We start from the raw sequence: 21,330 nt of genomic DNA on the forward strand, positions 1-21,330 counted from the left end.
AACAAATTAACCCAGTGACTGACCAATCAACAGACTCTTGGTCCCTCTTAGTATGAAAAACAGCATCAATCCCACTTTTCCAGCCTGCTGAAGGCGTGGTGGAGTGGTAAACACCACCCCCGGCTCTACCAGGGGCTTGAGGTGGTCTCCCACAGCTCTGCTTATGTCATGTTCTGTGGTCTTGCCGTTCCATTTCTTGACTGCCCCTGTAACACAGAAAGAAACACATTTAGTCATATATATAACACTCAAAGTAATGAATATGGAGCATTTATGGCCTCAGTTACACCTGGCACCTAAATGTGACTTCTGTCATCTGATCACTCCAAGCTGCATTAGGTTCAGATCTACCAGGATGAGCCTTTGACATAGTCTGGACGCAGTCGGGCCACTGAATATGCATCAGCAATGTCAAAAGATGAGTGTGGAAAAGTACGTTTTACACAAGTGACCTTCATAATAATTTAAATGTTATTTGTCACATACGTATGTTATTGTGGGTGTAGCTAAATGCTTGTGTTTCTAGCTCCAACAGTGCAGTAATACCTAACTAAATGCTTGTGTTTCTAGCTCCAACAGTGCAGTAATATCTAATAATTTCACAACAAATACCTAATACACACAAATCTAAGTAATGGAATAAGAATATATCAAATTGATTTATATAGCCCTTCTTACATCAGCTGATATCTCAAAGTCCTGTACAGAAACCCAGACTAAAACCCCAAACAGCAAGCAATGCAGGTGTAGAAGCACGGTGGTTAGGAAAAACTCCCTAGAAAGTCCAAAACCTAGGAAGAAACCAGGCTATGAGGGGTGGCCAGTCCTTTTCTGGCTGTGCCGGGTGGAGATTATAACAGAACATGACCAAGATATACATAAATGACCAGCATGGTCAAATAATAATAATCACAGTAGTTGTCGAGGGTGCAACAGGTCAGCACCTCAGGAGTAAATGTCAGTTGGTTTTCATAGCCGATCATTGAGAGTATCTCTACCGCTTCTGCTGTATCTAGAGAGTTGAAAACAGCAGGTCTGGGTCAGGTTTCCATAGCCGCAGGCAGAACAGTTGAAACTGGAGCAGCAGCACGGCCCGGTGGACTGGGGACAGCAAGGAGTCATCATGCCAGGTAGTCCTGAGGCATGGTCCTAGGGCTCAGGTCCTCCGAGAGAGAGAAAGAGAATTAGAGAGAGCATACTTAAATTCACACAGGACACCGGATAAAACAGGAGAAATAGTCCAGATATAACAGACTGACCCTAGCCCCCCGACACAAACTACTGCAGCATAAATACTAGAGGCTGAGACAAGAGGGTTCAGGAGACACTGTGGCCCCATCCGATGATACCCCCAGACAGGGCCAAACAGGCAGGATATAACCCCACCCACTTTGCCAAAGCACAGTCCCCACACCACTGGAGGGATAACTTCAACCACCAACTTACCATCCTGAGACAAGGTGCCAAGCCAGGCTGGAAGACCACGTCAGTGACTCAACCCACTCAAGTGACGCACCCCTCCTAGGGACGGCATGGAAGAGCACCAGTAAGCCAGTGACTCATATATATAAATATATGGACAAGCAATGTCAGAGTGGCATAGACAGATACAGTAGAATAGGATAGAATACAGTATATACATATGAGATGAGTAATGCATAGACTAAGATACAGTAGAATAGGATAGAATACAGTATATACATATGAGATGAGTAATGCATAGACTAAGATACCGTAGAATAGGATAGAATACAGTATATACATATGAGATGAGTAATACATAGACTTAGATACAGTTGAATAGGATAGAATACAGTATATACATATGAGATGAGTAATGCCAGATATGTAAACATGTAGGAAAGATCCACCAAGGAAAGATAGTGATGGTGCTCAGTGACGTTGTTGCAAATGGTGGGTAAAATGGTAAAACGTTTGAGTTCATTTTGTCCTGACATGGTCACTTTGCCTACTGTTTATTGCCACGTTGGGATGTAACCTTTGTTTGTTGTCAATTTTTTATACATTTTTAATAATTTTCCCCCCGTTTTTTCTCCCCAATTTTGATCTTGTCTCATCGCTGTAACTTCCCAACGGGCTCGGGAGGCGAAGGTCGAGTCATGCGTCCTATGAAACATGACCCGTCAAACCGCGCTTCTTAACACTTGCCCGCTTAACCCGGAAGCCAGCTGCACCAATGTGTAGGAGGAAACACCGGGCGACGCTTGCCCAATTGTGTGCCGCCCTATGGAACTCCCGATCACGGCAGGTTGTGGTACAGCCCGGGATCGAACCCGGGTGACGCCTCTAGTGACGCCTCTAGCACTGCCATGCAGTACCTTAGACCGCTGCACCACTCGGGTCTATAGTGACGCCTCTAGCACTGTGATCTAGTACCTTAGACCGCTGCGCCATAACTCGGGCATAATTTTTTTTTTTTACCAATTCTGATGGTTGTTAAAAGTGGAATTTTTACATTATTACCGTTATATCAACACACTCGACACTCCCGACACTCCCAACTATAAATCTCTTTGCCACCGTAGACATCAAGTCAGTTGACAATAATGTTGCATACAGCATTCCATGTTTGAAAGGTCTATAATTTTCATTGAAGAGAATCAAAGTTAACATTCCATAAAATTTCAATTAAAGGCTGAGTCTCAAATAGTCGCCTGTCCCTTTTAATAGCCGGGCAATGGCACACATTATAGCAAATACATTTTGGGTCAAAATTAAAGGAGCTACAATTATAATTTAATTACATTTTTTAAAATAAAATATCTATAATATCTATATCTAATATCTGCATTAATAGTGGAATGATAGTGTTTCACAGTATTCCCTCACATTTTTATTTGATTTTGTGTCGAAATCTCTTTCTGTTGTCAAGATGGGAAAACTGCACCCTCTCTCTGCAATCGGTGTCACTAAAAGCCGTGGTCAATCTCCTTCTCAACCAATAATGGCCGACTGGGGCAAGCAGCTAATGTACAAATCTACACTCTTCAATCAATTTCAGTTTTTGTGAGAAAACAAGTACTGAATAGTGCAGGCAATCATTGTACCATCTAAATCGCTGTGAAATATATTTTCAATAAAAAAAGTTGTTTTTACAGCTGTTTGAAGTTTGTGGATGAAACAAAGTAAAATAGTCTCCACCATGGTCTGTGCTATCCGGGATCCTTCAGACTTCCCTACCCCACTGACCTCTCCACCATGTTACAGGGAAGTGTGATGGGGGGAGATTGGAATGCAGACTAGTTGATGCAGTTCACCATGTTACAGGGAAGTGTGATGGGGGGAGTTTGGAATGCAGACTAGTTGATGCAGTTCACCGTGTTACAGGGAAGTGTGATGGGGGGATTTTGGAATGCAGACTAGTTGGTGCAGTTCACCGTGTTACAGAGAAGTGTGATGGGGGAGTTTGGAATGCAGTCTAGTTGTTGCAGTTCACCTAACTTCCACAGGGGGGAGACATTCTACATGTAGCACCTTTAGTGCTGAATGAAATAGAGTTTCCAGGTACATTTACCACATATGAAACATATACTAGTTGGCTGCTGCTACAGGCCTCCCTGTGCAGATGGGAAATATATTGACGGAATCTGTCAAATGTTGGATAAAGTATCTGATGAAAACAGGGACATTTATTTTTGGGGTGATTTGAATATTGACTGGTTTACCACCAACAACTGAGGAAAAAGCTTATTTCTGTGGCCAATGGTTGTAACAAAACCCAAGGTGACACTACCAACCAGAATGTTCACTAAGTCTGATACCACATCATCAACCTGTATTGATCATATTTTTACCAACATGGCTGAACATTATTCTAAAGCTGTAGCAGTGGTGATCAGAACCTGGTGACACTCAAGAGAAAAACACAAATACCAAAGATCCTAAAGTAACTGACCCAAGGCACTACAAGAGGTTCAGTCATTTGTGGATGAGGTTCAGAATGTGCGATGGCTGGAAGTGTGTAGTGAGGATGATCCTGAAAGGGCATTGAGTGTGTTTATGAAATTATTTATGAGTATTGTTGATAAACAAGGCCCTATTAAGAAAACAGACTGAGGTCAAAAGATGCCCCAGGGATTGATGAGCTGAGAAATGTAACGGTTCCACGTAATGATACCAAAAAATGTAGGAGACAGATCTGTCTGATGAGCAAAGTTATTGTAAATTAATACATCTAGTGACCAAGCTAGACCAGTTATTGTAGATGAATACATCTAGTGACCAAGCTAGACCAGTTATTGTAGATGAATACATCTAGTGACCAAGCTAGACCAGTTATTGTAAATTAATACATCTAGTGACCAAGCTAGACCAGTTATTGTAGATGAATACATCTAGTGACCAAGCTAGACCAGTTATTGTAAATGAATACATCTAGTGACCAAGCTAGACCAGTTATTGTAGATGAATACATCTAGTGACCAAACTAGACCAGTTATTGTAGATGAATACATCTAGTGACCAAACTAGACCAGTTATTGTAAATTAATACATCTAGTGACCAAGCTAGACCAGTTATTGTAAATGAATACATCTAGTGACCAAGCTAGACCAGTTATTGTAGATGAATACATCTAGTGACCAAGCTAGACCAGTTATTGTAAAATGAATACATCTAGTGACCAAGCTAGACCAGTTATTGTAGATGAATACATCTAGTGACCAAACTAGACCAGTTATTGTAGATGAATACATCTAGTGACCAAGCTAGACCAGTTATTATAGATGAATACATCTAGTGACCAAGCTAGACCAGTTATTGTAGATGAATACATCTAGTGACCAAGCTAGACCAGTTATTATAGATGAATACATCTAGTGACCAAGGTCAAAATAAAGGATATTATCATCACTAAATCAAGGCTGATGGAAAACATCTTTGGACAACTTTGATTCAACACAAGTGGCAGACATGTTTGAATTCCTACCCATTGTAACATTCATTTTCAAAACCACCTGACATTGCGAACAACTTGAATGACTATTTGACGGGTCAGGTGGACACATTGAGAAATGAGTCCAACTGACGACTCCCGGAATCCGACCGCAGAGTGAAGGAAAAGTATGGGAACCATCAAGACTGTTGGAAAAGCATTCCAGGTGAAGCTGGTTAAGGGAATGCCAAGAGTGTGCAAAGCTGTCAATACTTCAAAGCGTGGCTATTTGAAGAATCTCAAATATAAATTATATTTTGATTTGTTTAACACTTTTTTGGTTACTACATGATTCCATATGTGTTATTTCATAGTTTTGATGTCTTCACTATTATTCTACAATGTAGAAAATAGTAAAAATAAAGAAATACCCTTGAATGAGTAGGTGTTCTAAAACTTTTGACCAGTAGGGTATATTATATAATAAATATGTAATAACATTAAAACATAACTGTATGTCCTTATAGGGAACCAGATCGTGACTACAATTCAGTTGTCTTTAACCACACTGTGTTGTCACACTGCTGAGTAAAAAATCATGCTTCCTACTCAATAACTTTTTGTCTGAAAATTTAAATATACATTTTATTCATCTGCGTTACCCACTCCAGTCAGCAGATGAATGCTGCTAGTGTGACGTATAATCTAGTGGACGGAACGCTTCTTTCAACAGCAGCAACAGTTAGTCAGCCACCTCGGTAGCTTGCTAGACAAAATAGCCGAACCAATAAAGCTCTTTCGACGCTTTCGTGTATATTAGCCACTTTTAAATCCTTTTCTGTCGTCTAGTTAGTTATCCGATTTAATTTCATATTTACGGTGTTGTTGTTATTAGTCAGCTAGTGGGCTGGTTAAGTTAGCATTAGCCTAGCTAGCTAACATCTCCGACCATGAGTTCACTAAGCTACTCACCTCCTGCTAAAGAAGAGGTGGTCTGCTGGACGGAGAAAGAAGCTCTCGTCAAAGACGGGGAGGAAGAGGAAGCTGTTGCAATACAAAAACAAGTAGAGGGTGAGGCTGTTACCGTGAACGAAGAAGAGAAAGATGTTTCAGTGAAAGAAGAGGAAGACGCGTTCAGAGTGAAAGAGGAGGAGGAGGATGCAGTTTTTGGAGTGAAAGAGGAGGGAGAGATGACTGTTACATCGAAAAAGGAGGAGGAAGAAGAGGAGGAAACTGGATATCTGGGCCCGGTTTCCCAAACGCATGTTAAGGCATCCAATGGTTCTAAAGATGAATTTAGCCATAAGATGGTTTTGAGAAACCGTTCCCTGATTAACACTAGTAAGTACTGTCTTATAAACAGAGGCACAACTCTGCAGTTGTTGATCTGATGTGTGGTGTTAAAGGGGAAATATTCAATTGCTACATCCATATTTGGACTTTTAAATTATTTATTTATTTCTAGCCATTGATTCTTGAAGAATATAACACATGCCTCATGAGCTCAGTTCAACTGTTGTACCCCATCAGAACCCCAAATAAGCTTTTTTTAACTCCAATGTTTAGAAACAATGTAAATCAACACTGTATAGCCTCAACATGGTTAAAACTATAATGTTGATATCATGGATGGTCAGTCCTTGTCTATGAATTTGAGACTAGTTACATTTCTCCAGCCCCATCATCATCTTATTACCAAAACAGTGGTGGAATTACAGCGTTGTTATTGGTTGATTGATTGTTGTGTGGCTTTTTTAAAGGGACAACCTAGGATTTAAACAGCAACAAAATGGCTGCCCAGAGACTTGGTTTGGTAACCAGCTGAGGGATGGGGGCTGGAGAAATGTAACTACTCTCAAATTCATAGGGAACTCGTCAAGAAGTTGAGACATCTTGGCGTAACAGTTATAAGGTGTTGGCTTGACAGTCGCTGGACCCAGGTTTGAGTTCAGCTCAAGGCTACCCCCTGAATTCACTACACTATGAATACAAGGACTGGCCATGCATGATGTCATAATGATAGTTTAACCAGGTTTCTAGGCTATATAGTACATTCTAGAATTCATCCATGAGGTCATAATGATAGTTTAACCAGGTTTATAGGCTATATAGTATATTCTAGAATTCATCCATGATGTCATATTGATAGTTTAACATTTACATTTAAGTCATTTAGCAGACGCTCTTATCCAGAGCGACTTACAAATTGGTGCATTCACCTTATGATATCCAGTGGAACAACCACTTTACAATAGTGCATCTAACTCTTTTAAGGGGGGGGGGGGGGGTTAGAAGGATTACTTTATCCTATCCTAGGTATTCCTTAAAGAGGTGGGGTTTCAGGTGTCTCCGGAAGGTGGTGATTGACTCCGCTGACCTGGCGTCGTGAGGGAGTTTGTTCCACCATTGGGGTGCCAGAGCAGCGAACAGTTTTGACTGGGCTGAGCGGGAACTGTACTTCCTCAGAGGTAGGGAGGCGAGCAGGCCAGAGGTGGATGAACGCAGTGCCCTTGTTTGGGTGTAGGGCCTGATCAGAGCCTGAAGGTACGGAGGTGCCGTTCCCCTCACAGCTCCGTAGGCAAGCACCATGGTCTTGTAACGGATGCGAGCTTCAACTGGAAGCCAGTGGAGAGAGCGGAGGAGCGGGGTGACGTGAGAGAACTTGGGAAAGTTGAACACCAGACGGGCTGCGGCGTTCTGGATGAGTTGTAGGGGTTTAATGGCACAGGCAGGGAGCCCAGCCAACAGCGAGTTGCAGTAATCCAGACGGGAGATGACAAGTGCCTGGATTAGGACCTGCGCCGCTTCCTGCGTGAGGCAGGGTCGTACTCTGCGAATGTTGTAGAGCATGAACCTACAGGAACGGGTCACCGCCTTGATGTTAGTTGAGAACGACAGGGTGTTGTCCAGGATCACGCCAAGGTTCTTAGCACTCTGGGAGGAGGACACAATGGAGTTGTCAACCGTGATGGCGAGATCATGGAACGGGCAGTCCTTCCCCGGGAGGAAGAGCAGCTCCGTCTTGCCGAGGTTCAGCTTGAGGTGGTGATCCGTCATCCACACTGATATGTCTGCCAGACATGCAGAGATGCGATTCACCACCTGGTTATCAGAGGGGGGAAAGGAGAAGATGAATTGTGTGTCGTCTGCATAGCAATGATAGGAGAGACCATGTGAGGATATGACAGAGCCAAGTGACTTGGTGTATAGCGAGAATAGGAGAGGGCCTAGAACAGAGCCCTGGGGGACACCAGTGGTGAGAGCACGTGGTGCGCAGACAGATTCTCGCCACGCCACCTGGTAGGAGCGACCTGTCAGGTAGGACGCAATCCAAGCGTGGGCCGCGCCGGAGATGCCCAGCTCGGAGAGGTTGGAGAGGAGGATCTGATGGTTCACAGTATCAAAGGCAGCCGATAGGTCTAGAAGGATGAGAGCAGAGGAGAGAGAGTTAGCTTTAGCAGTGCGGAGCGCCTCCGTGACACAGAGAAGAGCAGTCTCAGTTGAATGACTAGTCTTGAAACCTGACTGATTTGGATCAAGAAGGTCATTCTGAGAGAGATAGCAGGAGAGCTGGCCAAGGACGGCACGTTCAAGAGTTTTGGAGAGAAAAGAAAGAAGGGATACTGGTCTGTAGTTGTTGACATCGGAGGGATCGAGTGTAGGTTTTTTCAGAAGGGGTGCAACTCTCGCTCTCTTGAAGACGGAAGGGACGTAGCCAGCGGTCAAGGATGAGTTGATGAGCGAGGTGAGGTAAGGGAGAAGGTCTCCGGAAATGGTCTGGAGAAGAGAGGAGGGGATAGGGTCAAGCGGGCAGGTTGTTGGGCGGCCGGCCGTCACAAGACGCGAGATTTCATCTGGAGAGAGAGGGGAGAAAGAGGTCAAAGCACAGGGTAGGGCAGTGTGAGCAGAACCAGCGGTGTCGTTTGACTTAGCAAACGAAGATCGGATGTCGTCGACCTTCTTTTCAAAATGGTTGACGAAGTCATCAGCAGAGAGGGAGGAGGGGGGAGGAGGATTCAGGAGGGAGGAGAAGGTGGCAAAGAGCTTCCTAGGGTTAGAGGCAGATGCTTGGAATTTAGAGTGGTAGAAATTGGCTTTAGCAGCAGAGACAGAAGAGGAGAATGTAGAGAGGAGGGAGTGAAAGGATGCCAGGTCCGCAGGGAGGCGAGTTTTCCTCCATTTCCGCTCGGCTGCCCGTAGCCCTGTTCTGTGAGCTCGCAATGAGTCGTCGAGCCACGGAGCAGGAGGGGAGGACCGAGCCGGCCTGGAGGATAGGGGACATAGAGAGTCAAAGGATGCAGAAAGGGAGGAGAGGAGGGTTGAGGAGGCAGAATCAGGAGATAGGTTGGAGAAGGTTTGAGCAGAGGGAAGAGATGATAGGATGGAAGAGGAGAGAGTAGCGGGGGAGAGAGAGCGAAGGTTGGGACGGCGCGATACCATCCGAGTAGGGGCAGTGTGGGAAGTGTTGGATGAGAGCGAGAGGGAAAAGGATACAAGGTAGTGGTCGGAGACTTGGAGGGGAGTTGCAATGAGATTAGTGGAAGAACAGCATCTAGTAAAGATGAGGTCAAGCGTATTGCCTGCCTTGTGAGTAGGGGGGGAAGGTGAGAGGGTGAGGTCAAAAGAGGAGAGGAGTGGAAAGAAGGAGGCAGAGAGGAATGAGTCAAAGGTAGACGTGGGGAGGTTAAAGTCACCCAGAACTGTGAGAGGTGAGCCATCCTCAGGAAAGGAACTTATCAGGGCGTCAAGCTCATTGATGAACTCTCCAAGGGAACCTGGAGGGCGATAAATGATAAGGATGTTAAGCTTGAAAGGGCTGGTAACTGTGACAGCATGGAATTCAAAGGAGGCGATAGACAGATGGGTCAGGGGAGAAAGAGAGAATGTCCACTTGGGAGAGATGAGGATCCCAGTGCCACCACCCCGCTGACCAGAAGCTCTCGGGGTGTGCGAGAACACGTGGGCAGACGAGGAGAGAGCAGTAGGAGTAGCAGTGTTATCAGTGGTAATCCATGTTTCCGTCAGTGCCAAGAAGTCGAGGGACTGGAGGGAAGCATTTAACCAGGTTTCTAGGCTATATAGTATATTCAATAATGGCCAGTGAAGATTTCCTGTGGGGGTCAAATTATTAGAGCTGTTGATAAGTCATTGTATAATATTCAGCCAATTTATTATCAAGCCATTACGTTAAAGGCTAAACATACCTAGATTCAATTACATTCATGAATTGGTTTGAAACCTTTGTTTTAAAACCTTCTCAAAGTTGGTGCCTTGACGGATTTGTAAAAAATGGTTTGTCATGAAACACTATTTATTTATTTAAATATAACCTTTATTTAACTAGGCAAGTCAGTTAAGAACAAATTCTTATTTACAATGACTGCCTACCCCGGACGACGCTGGGCCAATTGTGCGACGCCCTATGGGACTCCCAATCACGGCCGGTTGTGATACAGCCTGGATTTGAACCAGGGTGTCTGTAGTGACGCCTCAAGCACTGAGATGCAGTGTCTGCTGTGCCACTCGGGAGCCCCAAAATCATGTTCTAGTGCTGTCCCCAACTAAAATCCATCTTGGTCAACCAAGAGTCGTCTGTTCTGTCTACCAATCGCCCAATGTGTTTTAATAAAATCAACTATATGTACTTAACTTGTCTGATGCTTTAAGCACGCTGTTTTTTAAAAAGAATTACAGATGCACAAATGACTAGAGGGAGCCAGTCATCAATATCACCTGAAAAAGAAAAACTCTTCCCGACTGCTGTTATTGTCACGTTCCTGACCTTATTTCCTTTGTTTTGTCTTTGTTTAGTATGGTCAGGGCGTGAGTTGGGGTGGGCATTCTATGTTATGTGTTTCTATGTTGGGTTCATTCAACTAGCCTGATATGGTTCTCAATCAGGGGCAGGTGTTTTACGTTTCCTCTGATTGAGAACCATATTAAGGTAGGCTGTTCTCACTGTTTGTTTGTGGGTGATTGTTCCTGTGTCAGTGTTTGTGCCACACGGGACTGTTTCGTTCGTTCGTTCATTCGTGTGTTCCTTCCTGTTCTTGTTTTATGTTCTCAAGTTCAGGTCTGTTCACGTCGTTTATTGTTTTGTAGTTTATCAAGTGTTTTTTCGTGTTCGTCTTTCTTTAATAAAACAAGTATGTATTCAAACCACGCTGCGTTTTGGTCCGATCCATGCTCCTCTTCAGACGAGGAGGAGGACGAGCGTTACAGTTATGCTCCTGAAGTTTTCAGTAATTGACTACTTCAGCGGTCGGCAACCTTTTTCCATTTAGAGTGCCAATTTATCTTACAATTTCTACTGATCTGGTGCCAGTTATGATTTTCATATGCACATTTTTGTGGAACAGTTTCATTGAATTTATAATAGTATCTCAAAATCATTGTTTGTGATTAATCTACATTCTATTATTGCCATTGCCAACTATGTAAAAATAGCCCACATAATGCCAGCAAATAAAAACATTGCAAATAAATAGCCTATAAATCACATAGCCTAGTAACAAACGTGGTAATCAGGTATTTTGACATTTCCACTGGATCAGCGCATTTAATTTTTCCCTTTCGTGCCGAGTGGTTATTGAAAGGGCGAGAGCTGGAAATATTTTTCAAATACTTTAAGGAACTATTGTCATTCGCAATTGATTTTAATAAAACTTTTGTTTACTTGCTGTTTGAGGTGAAGAGAAATTTGCTTTGAGAAGCTCCACAACTCATTAGGGTGGTGCTTTAAGACAATCAGAAATACTATCAGATATCCCCAAATGGGCACATTTATAGGCCTACATTTGCGCTCAGGCCAGGTAGACTAGTCCTACTTCCTGTTTGGCCCCGCCCCTTCCTGGGTCGGTGAAGAGCGGGGCTTCTAGTGAGGCATGGATTTAATAGTATGTTGTACCTGGTTTCCCTCCTTCAGGGAACAGTAGTTATAGTCATAACGTGTGCATTTAATAGTTTGTTGTACCTCGTTTCCCTCCTTCAGGGAACAGTAGTTATATTCATAACGTTATGCTTGTCATATGATGAACTTCAACTTAAATACTGGATCTTGCTGTCGGACAGTTTTTTGTATTCTGAAATGCACTCTAACTACGTAACATTTGGTGTCTCCTTATGTTACGCTGGGAAAACAGTTTTCATGGGCACAGAAATCCTAAATAATTTCAGAGTTTGCTAAATCCAATGGTTTTTAACTGAGAGTCACCTTAACTTTATTAACAACACCCAAATGGATACTGTCATTAACGTGGTTCTTCAATAATTAGACATAATAATAATAATTATACATAATTCTTAATACTGTAGCTGTTTAGTTACAGTCACATGTTCAACTATCATCAGCTGATCCAGGAAATCATTTTCTGAATGCCAGTCAAATGACAAACATCACGACATGCAACAAACATCATGACTTGGGTATATTTGATGTTAGGTGAAGTTATGGGTCCAGTTCCATGATTGTACAACACACAGAGATACTTAACTCATGATGTGTAGAGAACTGTTCCTTGATGGATAGACGTTATGGGTTCTACAGTAGATCTATGTTGTTGTTAGGTGAAGTTATGGGTCCTACAGTAGGTCTATGTTGTTGTTAGGTGAAGTTATGGGTCCTACAGTAGGTCTATGTTGTTGTTAGGTGAAGTTATGGGTCCTACAGTAGGTCTATGGTATAACTAGGGATTTCCGCATTAGCATGGAGGACTTTCTGCAACCAAATTGCGTTTTAGCAAACAGAGGGCAGAGAGCGATGCAGAGAGCGATGCACCTATTTGGAGATGTCTGATAGTATTTACGCACCACCACTAATGATTTGTGGAGCTTCTCAAAGTCTTCACCTCAAACAGCTAGTAAACAAAGTCTTACTAAAATCAATTGGCAAATGACAATAGTTCCTCAAAGTATTTGTATTTCCAGCTCTCACTCTTTATAACCACTCAACATGAAAGGGAAAAATGTAATGCTCTGATCCAGTGGAAATGTCATAAAATACCTGATTACTTCTTATCCCTTACACAAATAGCCTAGAGCTGTGTCTGTCCCAAACTCACTGGCGCGGGAAACTCTGAGGGCCCAGAATATTTTATATCAAGTTTCGGACCTAGGTGATTGAACTTGAAACATTGTATCAACTATGTAGACAGGCCATGCGCAGCCAATGTGATTTATTTTTATCTAGATATTTTCTAGCTGTTTTTATTTGTTGGCTTTATATAGGCTATTTTTACATAGTTGGCAATGGCAATAAAAGTTATTTAAATTTGTAAAATTTTCACTTCGATTTATATAGAATATAGATTAATCACAGATAATGATTTTGAGATAAAGACTATTATAATTATTATTACTATTATAAATTAAATGAAACTGTTCCAGTAAAATGTGAATATGAAAATCATAACTGCCACCAGATCAGTAGAAATGGTCAGATAAATTGGCACTACAAATGGAAAAGGTTGCCGACTGCTGTTGTAGCCTATTACTGGAAACTTCAGGAGCATAACGTCAGAATTTACGAAGGCCAGCAGCAGCGTGAGGAGAATGCTAAGGAAGAGGTTTTTTTCTTCTAATGGTTAGGCTATCTTGATCTCTGGTTCCCTCGAGTCATTTGTGTGTCTCAATTATTTAATAAAACGGGGGATTCCTATGTTGATGATGTAAAGAATATTTGCTGCTCTGTGGTGTGTAATGAGGAGCAACCAGACGCTGGACGCATTTATGAAATTGCTTATTCCAGTTACTAATAAGCATGCACCCATTAAGAAAATGACTGTTAAAAGCTGTTAAATCCCAGTGGATTGATGAGGAATTGAAAAATGGTATGGTTGAGAAGGATGAGGTAAAAGGAATGGCAAATAAGTCTGGCTGTGCAACCGATTGGCAAACATCCTGCAAATTGAGAAATCATGTGACTAAACTGAATAAAAAGAAGAAAAACGACACAATAAAACAAAGATAAATGACAAGATTAGCAAACTTAGGCGACTTTGTGATGACGCTCTCCGCAGCCTATGTGAGTAAGACCTTTAAACAGGTTAACATTCACAAGGCCACAGGGCCAAACGGATTACCAGGACATGTACTCCAAGCATGCGCTGACCAACTGGCAATGGTCTTCACTGACATTTTCATCTCCTGTCTGAGTCTAATATCAAGATGTTTCAGGCAGACCACCATAGTCCCTGTGCCCAAGAACACTAAGGTAACCTGCCTAAATGACTACCGACCCGTAGCACTCACGTCTGTAGCCATGAAGTGCTTTGAAAGGCTGGTCGTGGCTCACATCAACACCATTATCCCAGAAACCCTAGACCCACTCCAATTTGCATACCGCCCCAACAGATCCACAGATGATGCAATCTCTATTGCACTCCACACTGCACTTTCCCACCTGGACAAAAGGAACACCCATGTGAGAATGCTATTCATCTATTCATCGACTACAGCTCAGCGTTCAACACCATAGTACCCTCAAAGCTCATCACTAAGCTAAGGACCCTGGGACTAAACACTGAGCACGCCCCCATTCTCATCGAAGGGGTTGTAATGGAGCAGTTGAAAGCTTCAAGTTCCTTGGTATCCACATCCTTGGTGTCCACATTATAGGCTTAGTTAACTGGTGAACTGTTGAAATCATGGAAACATAATGACGATTCTAATTCTAGATTTGGAATAGAATGTGCAGCACCTTGAATATATTGTTGTTTGACTACCAATTAATAAACCAGGGAGGAATTACTGACAGAGTAGGAGCATGGTGGAGACATCCAAGAGGGAAATCAGGAAGGGAAACGACAGCAAGTATTGCAGACGAAAGGGATAACAAGTTGGTGAAGCAACAGATGTGCTGGAATGAGAACAATATAGATGGAATGAGAACAATATAGATGCTACTTTGAGAACACAAACTCTCACATCTTTCACAGCACAGAGCGAGGGAGTCCAGGGGATGACTGGAGGAAGCATTGTGGGATTCTCTTGGCATTAGTACAGTTGGTGAGACAGAGTGGACGATGGTGAAGAACAGTGGAGTGAAAAGGGCTAAAGTTGGTAATGAACAGCAGTTTAGGGTCGGAGTGGGAATCATCAGCAAGGATGTTTTTGTGGGTGACCTGTTAACGGTCTCAAAGATGGTGAAGGGTGAATTGGGTAAAGTGGAATCAGTTCGAGTGACCAGGTGCGGTATGATACTGATTGTGTATCAACAGCGCAAAAGCAGAAAGCTTTGTGTGGTTTAGGTTAAACATTTCAGGTAGACGCACGTTGATTAAAATGAATGACAGACGGAAGGTTTTACTGTGGTTTGGTGAAGTGGTTCTCCCATCTTATGTAAAACCTGGGTAAGTGAGATATACAGAAGCCGCTGCAGTGTTACAATTGTAAAAAAGTTTGGACATGTGGCAAGTGTTTGTCAAAGGAATAAATATGTCGTAGTCAGGTGAAGCATGTTGTAATTGTGATGGTTCCCGAGTTCCCGGAGTGCCCTGTACGGATGAAGGATGTCACAGTAGCTAGGATGATCAGGCCCATCCAGCAGGTGTCCTATGTGGAGGCAGTGAAAATAGCTGAAGGAGTAGAGAGGAGAAGGTAGTTCATGTCCCACAGTGAAGTCATGCAGGAGAAGGATCCCAACACACTAATAGTGAACAAGGTGGACTTTGTTGTGTTTATAGATCAAGTGATAAATTGCATTAATAAATTATTAGTAACCTTCGTCCAAAACTAGCAGTTTCCGCATTAGCTTGGAGGAGTTTCTACAACAAAATTGCGTTTGCATTGCCCTCACTGCCACAGTGATAAATTGAGTTAATAATAAACTAATAAAACATCTAAGAAGCTAGACATCATTGTGAAGGCGGCAAATAGATTTCTGGATCTCCAGGACTTCACAGACGAAATGTTACAGGGAGTACTGAATGAAGACGTTCCACCCCTCCCAGGTTCCTGAACCTGTGTAGGGATCTGAATAGTACCATTTTTGTTAGAAATTCATGGTAGTGGAGTGAATTTGGTTCGTGTTTATTTGACGTAATAAGTATGATTTGTTAATCCCAATTTTTTTTGCGTTTTGGTTATTTTTTACAACCCCTTACAGTAGGTGGCAGCAATACACCTGATGAGTGTAGTCTGACAATAAACCTCAGTGAAGAAGACATGGTAGGATCCAAAGTGTTGGTCAGTGTTTCCAGTGGACCCTAATTAGATGTTACATTACATGTTGTTTTCTTACTTCATGTAGCCGGCTAGCTAGTGTTAGGATTTATGTTTATGCATAATAGCCTGTTAGCATATTGTTTGAAGATGAATATTGTTTTGTTACACACACACACAAACTATACAGAGGGGTGTGTGTGTGTAGGTGTAAGGACTGCCCAACACAGGCCATAAAAGCTGTGGACAGTCTGGAGAGGGGAGGGGTGCATCTCTCTAGACCAACCAGGAGATTAGAATACTGGACAATACCATATTAGGAACTGTTTCAGTGTAGAATCGACAAGACACAAGACGGATCTAATCTACCCAGCAACCAGATGTGGACAAAAGGAACGCAAAGCAAAGGCGGGGCAAAGTCTAAACCGCGCCCAGCCTCTACTGTGATAGGCCAACAGCGCGTTGAAACTACGTCATCACGGTATAAGAACAGCTGTTTACGTACTTCCTGCCAGTTCCCTGTTAACCCTGCGCGGTGATACAGCGAACCCGTATATACGAAAATTGCATTTGCCATTCATTGTTTGCGGTAATTAAACATAATTAAAGAAAGTTAGCAGACCTTGCTTTTTATTTATCCTGACACCGGATGTGTTACACGCAGCGTTCACACTAGCCAACAACACATACAGCCAGCATGTGTACTGTACTTTGACAATATATTATGGTAGCATGGCCACAGATATGATTTGAAACCAGTGATTGTTTTGTTCCCTGTTCTCTCTCTCTCTCTCTCTCTAAATAAAAAAAAATGTATTTCTGTAGAATGTAACAGCCAACACATACAGCTAGCATGTGTACTCTACTTTGACAATATATTATGGTAGCATGGCCACAGATATGATTTGAAACCAGTGTTTGTTTTGTTCCCTGTTCTCTCTCTCTATATATATAAATAAAAACGCATATGTTTATTATACCTGTTGATACAGGGCTCATATGTGAAATTATTCTAACTGAAAATTTTGATTCACAGTGGCACTGATTCCGACTGGGAGCCCCCAGCACCGCCCCCAGCGCCAACTTGTTCATCCAGCCGGACCCCTGCTGTCTCTGGGCCATCTACCGGTGTGAAGGCACCGACAAAGAAGCGGAAGAGGGGAAGTGTGCCACCTGCTAGAGAAGGGACAGAAGGGCGTTGGCACACTGTCCTGGAAGATGATGTGGAGCCACCCCAGCCAACTTTCCGACCGAAAAGGGAGCCAGGACCTCAGGTGAACTCGAGCACAACATACAGCCCACTTGAGCTTTTCCAGTTGGTTTTCACCCATTCTGTTGTAGGTTCACTCGTGTCTAACACAAATAAGTTTGGGAAGAAGAAGCAGGCAGGCAAAAAGGTAGCATGGAAGCCCGTATCCATGTCAGACTTTTACTGCTACCTTTCACTGGTCATCTACATGGGGCTGGTGAAGCTGAAGAGCCTGACTGACTACTGGAAGACGTCATCACTATACCAACTGCCTTTCCCCATGACTGTTATGTCCTGCAAAAGGTTTCTGGTTGTTTCACAGGCGCTTCACATCAGTGACCCAAAGGTTGATGAAGAGAATGACAAGAAGAAAGGCACAGCAACGTTTGATAGACTGTGCAAAATCAAACCTCTCTACTCCAGCATTGTTGAGGCCTGCAAGACCTTCTTTCAGCCAGCCCAGAACCTGTCAATCGATGAGAGGATGGTAGCCTCAAAGGCCAGAATTGGCCTCAAACAATACATGCGTAACAAGCCAACCAAGTGGGGTTACAAGCTGTTTGTTTTGGCTGATTCTGTGTGTGCCTACACATGCAATTTCTTTGTCTATGAGGGGAAGAACACTTGTGCGACTGGTAAAGGACTTAGCTATGACTCTGTGATGGAGTTATTGGATTTCCAACTGCTGGGGAAGTGCTACAAACTATTTGTGGATAACTTCTACACAAGCCCTACCCTGTTCACAGACCTGAGGAAGCGGGAAGTGTGGGCTTGTGGCACCATTCGCACCAACAGGGTGGGCTTTCCGAAGACCAAGGTGAACGACATGCCTAAGCGGGCTGAGCGGGGGGCCATTGGATCCGCGAAGATGGCCTGCTTTTTGTAAAGTGGATGGATACCAGGGAAGTCGTGATGTGTTCAACTATACACAAGTCCTTCAATGGGGATCATGTTGCCCGGCGTATCAAGGATGGTACTGGGAATTGGACCACCAAAAATGTCCCCATTCCAACTGCAGTGAAGGACTACAACAAGAGCATGGGAGGTGTGGACCTATCAGATGCGCTGATGGGCTATTACAATGTTCTGCATAAAACAATGAAATGGTACAAAACCTTCTATCATTTAGTCGATATTGCTGTGGTGAATGCATTCATCCTACACAAGGAAATGGCTAAGAGCTGTGGAAAGCCCTTCCTCACACAGAAAGCCTTCAGAGAGCAGCTCATCAAGGAGCTTGCTGGCTACAGCACCACTGCACCAAGCCCTGTCCTTTCTGCTCCTGCCACAAGTGTTCATCTGCCCAGATATATTTGTGCAGACATGGATGTGCCTAAGGGCCAAAAGGGCACAGCATGGAGGCGTTGCTGTGTTGTTTGCAAGATGAAGTCGCCCATCACATGCACCACATGCTCGGTGACCCTCTGCTTTACATCAGAAAGAGACTGCTATAGCATCTGGCATCGACAGCAGAATATTGTGTAGAGCTTTGGCAAAGTGGGTGGGGTTATGTTATATCTGGAGTACTGTTCCTGTCTTATCCTGTGTGAATTTAAGTATGCTCTCTCTTTCTCTCCTTCTTTCTCTGAGGACCTGAGCCCCAGGACCATGCGTCATGACCCCCTGGCATGATGACTCCTTGCTGTCCCCAGTCCACCCGACCTTGCTGCTGTTCCAGTTTCAACTGTTCTGCCTGCGGCTATGGAACCCTACCTAAACTGTTCATTTTTACTCTTGAGGTGCTGTCCTGTTGCACCCTCTACAACCACTGCGATATCTACCCGGCACAGCCAGAAGAGGACTGGCCACCCCTCATAGCCTGGTTCCTCTCTAGGTTTGTTCCTAGGTTTTGCCTTTCTAGTTTTTCCTAGCCACTGTGCTTCTACACCTGCATTGCTTGCTGTTTGGGGTTTTAGGCCGGGTTTCTGTATAGCACATTGAGATATTAGCTGATGTAGGAAGGGCTATGTAAATACATTTGATTTTATAGAGGACTGAGGGTCTTCCAAATATTGAAAGTGTGTAAATAGTCACCCATGTTATTTTGTAAATGTATATTTTATTTTTCATATTTTTTTCTCAATTTTTTTGGGGGGGGGTGTTAGAATACCATTTTGGTATTTTGTATATAGTTATTTGTTTCAGAATGTATACCTTCATCAATTTGGCCACTTGGGTACATTTGGGCTACTTGTGTGGGACACCTGGGTGACCTCATGATAAATGTCATGTAGCACACTCATTTTGGAAGTTATCATTCTGAAACTTTGCACAAGTACTGTTGCCTTATGTTTTCCACTGAAATTGTTCCCATATTCATATCTAGATGTTTGTTTTATCTTGTTCATTTTAATTATGATGATACAACAATTAAAATGAAAAAACGTATGGTTTTTTTCATTGTATTATCAAAACCAGATCTATTGTGTTATATTCTCCTACATTCAATTCACATTTACACAAACTTCAGAGTGTTTTCTTTCAAATGGTACCAAGAATATGCATATCCTTGCTCCTGGGCCTGAGCTAGAGACAGTTAGATTTGGGTATGTCTTCAGGCGGAAATTGAAAGGGGGGGGGGGTATTCCCAAGAGGTAGATGCGTTTGGGAAACCGAGCCCAGATATCCAGTTTCCTCCAACTTTTTCACTCCCTCTTTCTCTGCCTCCTCTTTTTACTGTAACATCCTCCTCCTCTTTCACTCTGAACGTGTCTTCCTCTTCTTTCACTGAAACGTCTTTCTCTTCTTCCTTCACGGTAACAGCCTCACCCTCTACTTGTTTTTGTATTGTAACATCCTTCTCTTCCTCCTCCTCTTTCACAGGAGCTTCTTTCTCCGTCCAGCAGACCCCATCTTCTTTAGCAGGAGGAGAGTAGCTTAGTGAACTCATAGTCGGGGTAATAGCTAGTTAGCATTAGCGACTAGCCTAGTTCTAAGCTAACTTAGCAAACCAACTAACTGACAAACAACGTAAATATTTAATTGAATGGGCCAACAAGTATATACGACAGAAGTTTGTTTAATAAACAGCTACTAATATACACCAAAACAGTGTAAAGAGCGTGAATGTTGTGGCTGTGTTTGCTAGAAAGCACGGAGGTGTCTGACTAGCTGTTGTTGTTGAAGGAGCGTCCCGTCCACTAGATCATACGTCACACTGGCAGCATCGCCTGAACCTAAAAGACGCACATCAAACGGTATTGCATGTTTTTTGGCATTGTATACATGTAATAAAAATGTGTCTAGACATCAGTAGATTTATAATTGAACACATTTATGATGATTTTACACTATTGTGGAGAGATGTACTGCTTGGATTCTTTACATACGATAAAAATAAGCTGAAACATTATTATGTAATTAATTTCATTATTCTTTTGGACAAATTTCATATACACAAATGTAAATTTACTAACAAAAAATCACATTTTCTTACCCTACAAAATGAAATTGAACTGTATTTTAAGACTGTTAAATACTCTAACAAAAAAAGCTGTTAGAATTGTAAGTGTATGTATGTCCCTTAAGGTCCTTGTGTAATTGTAATGTGATATTGTACCCCCTAGCTCGATTGTCCACTATATATAATCTATATATACTTGTGTACATGTACTTTCTGTATTGATTTGTTGTTAATTAAAAAAAAAATATAATAATATTTTTTTTTAAAGACGCACATTGCCATCTGCTGACTGGAGTGGGCAACGCAGTTGAGGAACCAAAAGTTTATTTTTAATTTATTTCATAAAAATTTAATATTATATTAAGTCGTTCAAAGAGAAGCATGTGTTGATTGATTCGTGTTTAATAAGTTAGAATTTAAAACAAACTTTACACCCACTACACATTTTGCATTGAACCATACTTCTGACATGGATCATTTTGACCCCAGAGGCATATATTTTATCATAGCCAAAATGTGGTTTATTCAATTCTTCAAATTTTTTATGACTTTGTCAATCAACTGGTTCTTAATAAATCTAAATCATGGTTTAGTGTTTCTGTATCAAAATGGACTTTTAACAA

The 21,330-nt window shown here is 42.5% G+C and overlaps 1 protein-coding gene and 1 long non-coding RNA gene across 2 annotated transcripts; one reads left to right on the plus strand and one right to left on the minus strand.

Annotated features, from left to right (window-relative positions):
* Positions 1-2: 2 nt before the first annotated feature.
* On the minus strand, positions 3-5,998 carry LOC139567185 (uncharacterized). The gene is made up of 4 exons (XR_011673245.1): positions 5,868-5,998; positions 1,447-1,521; positions 945-1,163; positions 3-206 (listed from the first exon to the last, which is right to left on the minus strand). It is a non-coding gene; the product is annotated as an uncharacterized lncRNA (long non-coding RNA).
* LOC139567184 (piggyBac transposable element-derived protein 4-like) lies at positions 5,571-20,551 on the plus strand. Its single transcript, XM_071388685.1, has 2 exons — positions 5,571-6,236; positions 17,092-20,551. The coding sequence occupies exon 2, from the start codon at positions 17,474-17,476 to the stop codon at positions 18,188-18,190; it is 717 nt and encodes a 238-aa protein (XP_071244786.1). The 5' UTR covers positions 5,571-6,236; positions 17,092-17,473; the 3' UTR covers positions 18,191-20,551.
* Positions 20,552-21,330: the final 779 nt, after the last annotated feature.

The sequence above is a fragment of the Salvelinus alpinus genome, unplaced genomic scaffold (genome assembly GCF_045679555.1).
Source record: "Salvelinus alpinus unplaced genomic scaffold, SLU_Salpinus.1 scaffold_63, whole genome shotgun sequence".
Lineage (NCBI taxonomy): Eukaryota > Metazoa > Chordata > Actinopteri > Salmoniformes > Salmonidae > Salvelinus > Salvelinus alpinus.